We start from the raw sequence: 4,874 nt of genomic DNA, 5'->3' as shown, positions 1-4,874 counted from the left end.
GCCTCCCCGGCAACATGGAACCACTCTCTCTGTAACCCCAGAAACTCATATTTCTCCTTTCCTTCCTCTATCTCACTCACTCTCCCTCCTCAATCCTCCCTTTCCACCTGGGCTGCATTTAAAAAAAGAAAAAGAAAAAAGCATGGGATTTCTGGGCAGCGGATCCACCGCTCCTAGCCGTCGGCACCACGACCGGCATCCCTAACACTGCAACATCTTCATGAAAAAAGAAAGAAAGAGAGAAGGGGAAAAATAAAAACCAAAGAATTAGAGCATGGACTCCTCCAAAATCAATAGAAAAGAATTAAAAATCCCCAAATCACAAACACAAGAAACCTAAATTAAAAATTTCTACCATCAAAACCAATCCATTAATGGAGCTAGAGAACCTAAATCAGAATCCCAACCCTGCAAACTCCTTGGCTCCATTTGCTTTCTCGTCTGGAACTGCTCTCTCTGCAACCCAATCGTCGTGGTCCTCATCGCTGTCAAAACCTGCAACCCATTGCTGTGACTCTTCATCTCTCTATCTCAACATTCCGCCCCACTGCACATGACAACCAAACGAGACGTGGAATTAGTAAAGGGATAAAAATCGTCTGTTTTTCCTGATCCCTGTTTTGCTGTGTCGGCGCCCCTCTTCAACCAGGCCACAATGGCTACTTGCAGTCAAGATTCCAAGGAAGTCCCTAGGCAGTCAAGATCGCCAGACTACAACAACGATATGTCATCTGGGTCCTTCCTCTTGATTGAGAAATCTCCTCTTAGGGATTTTGAATTCAAACCTGGAGTTGTTTGTCGGAACCGATTCCACTCAATATGGTTCGAGTCATCCATTGATCTAAATCGGATTTAGTAACAACATCCCAACCAAAACAATCTCAACTGCAGGTTTAAAGGAGGATACGTGTCGTGTTCTGCAGGTAGCAAAACACAGCAAAACAGGGATAAGGAAAAACAGATTTTGGTTATATCCATTGTTTTCTCTCACTAGACCTCTCCACGAACTGTAGAGTAGCCGCGCCCGGAGAAGCCAGCAACATCTCTCTTCCATTTCGAAGGATATCGAACCGGTTCCGAAAGCTTTTGACTTTAGATAATCTACTGTGTTTTTTCATGATTCGGCTCATTTCAGCATTTTTAATGCAATCTTCCAAGTTCCAAGAGCTGACGACCCATATTGACCGTTATAATGGTCATAAACCGCAAGCATAAGCAATATATAAATGCCCCTCCCTGATGCTGACTTCCTGAGTTGAGAGAGAGAGAGATGGAAACGGAGACGGAGATGGAGATGGAGATGGAGCTGCCAGAGTGCCCGGTTTGTCTTCAAGTCTACAACAGCGACGACACCGTCCCTCGTGTGCTCCCTTGCGGCCACTCCGCCTGCGAGGCTTGCCTGAAGCAGTTGCCTCAGCGTTTCTCCAACACCATTCGCTGCCCTGCGTGTACCCAACTCGTCAAATACCCAGAATTTCAAGGCCCTTCTGCCCTTCCCAAAAACATTGACCTCCTGAGCTTCATTAATTCCCAAAGCCCTAAAAACACTACTCCTTCACAATCAAGCAACCAGACCCAAACCCATCTCAATCGATCTAGAGCTGATGCTCCAAAACGTCGCGAGTTCTTTCCTCGCTTGTTATGGTCTGAAGAGTTTTACTCCAATTGGAAGGATTGGATTCTTCCTATTGACTCTGTTTCTGTGGTGGAGAGAGGAGAGGAGTTGCTTCACTATTGTGCACTTCAAGGAAAAATTGAGTCTCCGTCTTCGTCTTCGTCTTCGTCTTCAGCTTCGTTGTCAACTTCTTGTTGGTTTCCTGAGGAGAATCAGTTGGTAAGTCTTGTTTGCGTTGGTTATTCTTCGGGGCCAGATTCTGCGTTTAAATTAAGCTATAATGCTAGAGTTATGGAAGCTCTGAATCGGTTGAAGGAGAGTGAGCGAATGGAATTGGATTTAATTGTTAGAGCTTCGCTCAGACAGCGTCGGGTGTGCAAGTTTTCTGGATTATGGATGGATTCTAAAGATGGGTCTGTCTTTTTGGTCTGTGAAAAATTTAACGGAGATTTTTTAAAAAGATTGAGTTGGTCGATGGATGGGGCTATTAGTGGAAACTCGGATGGATTAACTAGTCTGGAGGGGCTAAATTTGGAGGCAAATGGTAAAATAACTGCTTTTGCTATGGTCGGTACAGAGCTATGTGAAGCACTGATGGGTTTACATTCAGAAGGATTAGTTAGTGGTTGTTTAGCTTTCTCCTGTTTTAGATTTGATGATTTTGGTTGCATTTCTGTTGACACAAATGAAATTTTAGTGATGGGAAGAAGAGTCAGGAGGTATATTTCGGAGGCTTCTGGAAAAGGTGATGATCTTGAAATTGAAGCACTCTTTGCCAATCTATCAGATATACGGTCATTTGTAAGTCCAGAGCTACTGTTCGAACTATTGAACTATGAGCGCATTACTGCTGAGACTGAGAGTGGCAACTCAGGATATTCGATTGGTTATGGCTCAGACTTATGGTCCTTGGCTTGTATTTTGGTCAGGCTTCTTTTGGGAGAACGATCCACAGAAGAGCTATTCAAAGGTTTCTCTATCATTTTCCCTAAAGTCAGTGAAGAAAAATGTGCTGGATACTCGAGCCTTTACAATGGTTGGATGGATAAAGTGGGCTCTGTGCTGGACACATGTTTGGGTTCAAAATTTTCATCCTTGCAGCAGATTCTCTGCAGATGTTTGAATTTTGACCCAGCACATCGTCCTCATGCAGCTGAAATATGGAGATACATTAGAGAATTACTTATTAAACCTCATAGTGATACTGTGGCCAGTCTAGATGCTACATTTGTCCAGAAGAAAATGACTTATTGCTTCATTCTTGGAGATATGTGTCATTTGCACAAGGAAACTGTCAAAGAATTAGAAAACCAGAACAGAGATGGGTTGCTGAAGAGTGATGGCAGCAGTGGAGCAGATGCGGATAAAGTTGGGGATGAGAAAGTTGGCAGAGATCTTGTTAGTGGCCTGTGTTTGGGTAGTTTAAATTCTATCAATCTGCAAGGTCACCTAGATTGCGTAACAAAATTTGCTGTTGGAGGTATGATCAATTACCTGACTTCCTTTAGATACTAGATCTATCAGAATCATAGTTTTCTACTTCTTCTGAGGCCTAATGTTCTAGACATTGAGTCTACACTTATATCATCCGCCAAACTAACAATATAGTTTCAAATTTCTGAGTTATGAATCCCTTAGAAAACAGATGGTTGATGAGCATCTACTTAATTGTATATTCGTTCCCTATTTGAGCTATTGACTTCCTTTGCTTATAGTTCATTAGGAATTTTTTTTTTTTTAGATAAGTATTATTGTGCAGTTCTAAGTTTTGAATATGAAAAGTGCGAGAGGTGGTTCCCATGTATGGCAGTATTACTGAACAGGAGGAGAACAAAATAATTCACATTAAATAAAAACCAAAACCAGCAACTAGTTTTGCAGCACAAGTTTATACCATCTATTTGCTACTATAGTAAAGAAGCTGTGATTCCTAAGATTATTAAGTACAATTTTGAAAATGTTATGCTTCCACCAGTGATGTTTTGTCATCTCCCAATCACCTCCAACCATGTGACATTATGTTGCATCCGAACCCTGTGATATCATATCTGCTAATAAAAACTCTATGATAGTATGTGTAAAGTGTACTTGACAGTCTTGGTTTTCACAGAATGGAACTTACCACTGTAGAAACATTTTCCTAATACTATGGTTATAATTCCAGAGATTTACTTTGGTGGCTTCTACGGATGCAATATGTTTCAGTTTTGTTAAAGGGCCATTTCCCAGTTCTGATCCCACCTATTCAGGATCCTGGAAGGGGAAAGTTTAGAGAGAGTCCTAACCTCTGGTATTTTTGCGCAAAGTGACCACTACTAAGACTCGAACCCGAGCATTTGCTCTGGCAGGCCGAATCTTTTACCATTGCTTCAAGTAATGGCACCTCATATGTTTTATTTTTAATACAACAAACTCACCATTATCCCAACTTAATGGGGCCGGCGTTTCATTTTAATATATATGTTTATTTATTTTGTAGGGGGTTTTCTGTTTAGCTCCTCCTATGATAAAACGGTCAATGTGTGGAGCCTGCAGGTACGCATTGTGATGGTAACTTTGATTTCAAGGATGAATTTATACTTGTGGAAATGTAGTCAGTCATTTTCAGTAATCCTGGGGCTCCCTACTATTATTCAGCTTCCATTTTTTACAGTGGGAAATGCAAATATCCTTGAGTCATTGTCTGCTACATAAGTTGTTCCATGATGCTTATGCTGAGCTAGATGTTCCAAACATAGTTGTCACGGCCTCAAATCGATCTAAGGCGGTGTAGGGGTGGCTAATCGATTTGGCGATGAATCGCCCATTATGGTGTTGCCATGGCGGTTAAATCGCCCATGTGTCGCTTTTTATTTTTCCTATTTTCTAAAGTTATTTAGTATGCTACTTTTTTATTTTCCCTATTCTCTAAAGTTATTTAGCATGCTACAAGCCTACAATATATACCTTATAACATATAAAACCAACATTAAGCAACATAAAAAATCAACATAGCCCTATCATAATCACCATGCATTTTACAAAAAAATCGACTGCCTAGTGAATCAGGCGCAGAGTTATCAATTCGGTCGAATAATTCGCGAATTATTCGGCCGAACCGAATTTTAAAGAATTTTATCAAAAATTCGGACCGAATCCGAATTAAAAATAAAATTCTTTAAAATTCGCGACTTTTTCAAAACTGAATATAAATCGCGAATAATTCGGACCGAATCCGAATTAAACCGAATTATTCGGTTTATTTAAACATTATTTAAAA

At 40.7% G+C, this 4,874-nt stretch overlaps 1 protein-coding gene across 1 annotated transcript in view; it reads left to right on the top strand.

Annotated features, from left to right (window-relative positions):
• Positions 1-978: 978 nt before the first annotated feature.
• Positions 979-4,874, top strand: part of LOC122074291 — a 14,320-nt gene continuing 10,424 nt past the window's right edge. Inside the window, exons 1-3 of the mRNA XM_042639125.1 lie at positions 979-3,095; positions 4,095-4,150; positions 4,269-4,382. Of these exons, the coding sequence (XP_042495059.1) occupies positions 1,271-3,095; positions 4,095-4,150; positions 4,269-4,382 (1,995 nt within the window). The 5' untranslated portion in view covers positions 979-1,270. The remainder of the gene's footprint in view (positions 3,096-4,094; positions 4,151-4,268; positions 4,383-4,874) is intronic.

This window comes from Macadamia integrifolia, chromosome 3, assembly GCF_013358625.1.
Source record: "Macadamia integrifolia cultivar HAES 741 chromosome 3, SCU_Mint_v3, whole genome shotgun sequence".
In the NCBI taxonomy this organism is placed as follows: Eukaryota; Viridiplantae; Streptophyta; class Magnoliopsida; order Proteales; family Proteaceae; genus Macadamia; species Macadamia integrifolia.
Note: the sequence above shows the minus strand (reverse complement) of the source record. Positions and strands in the feature narration are given on the sequence as shown.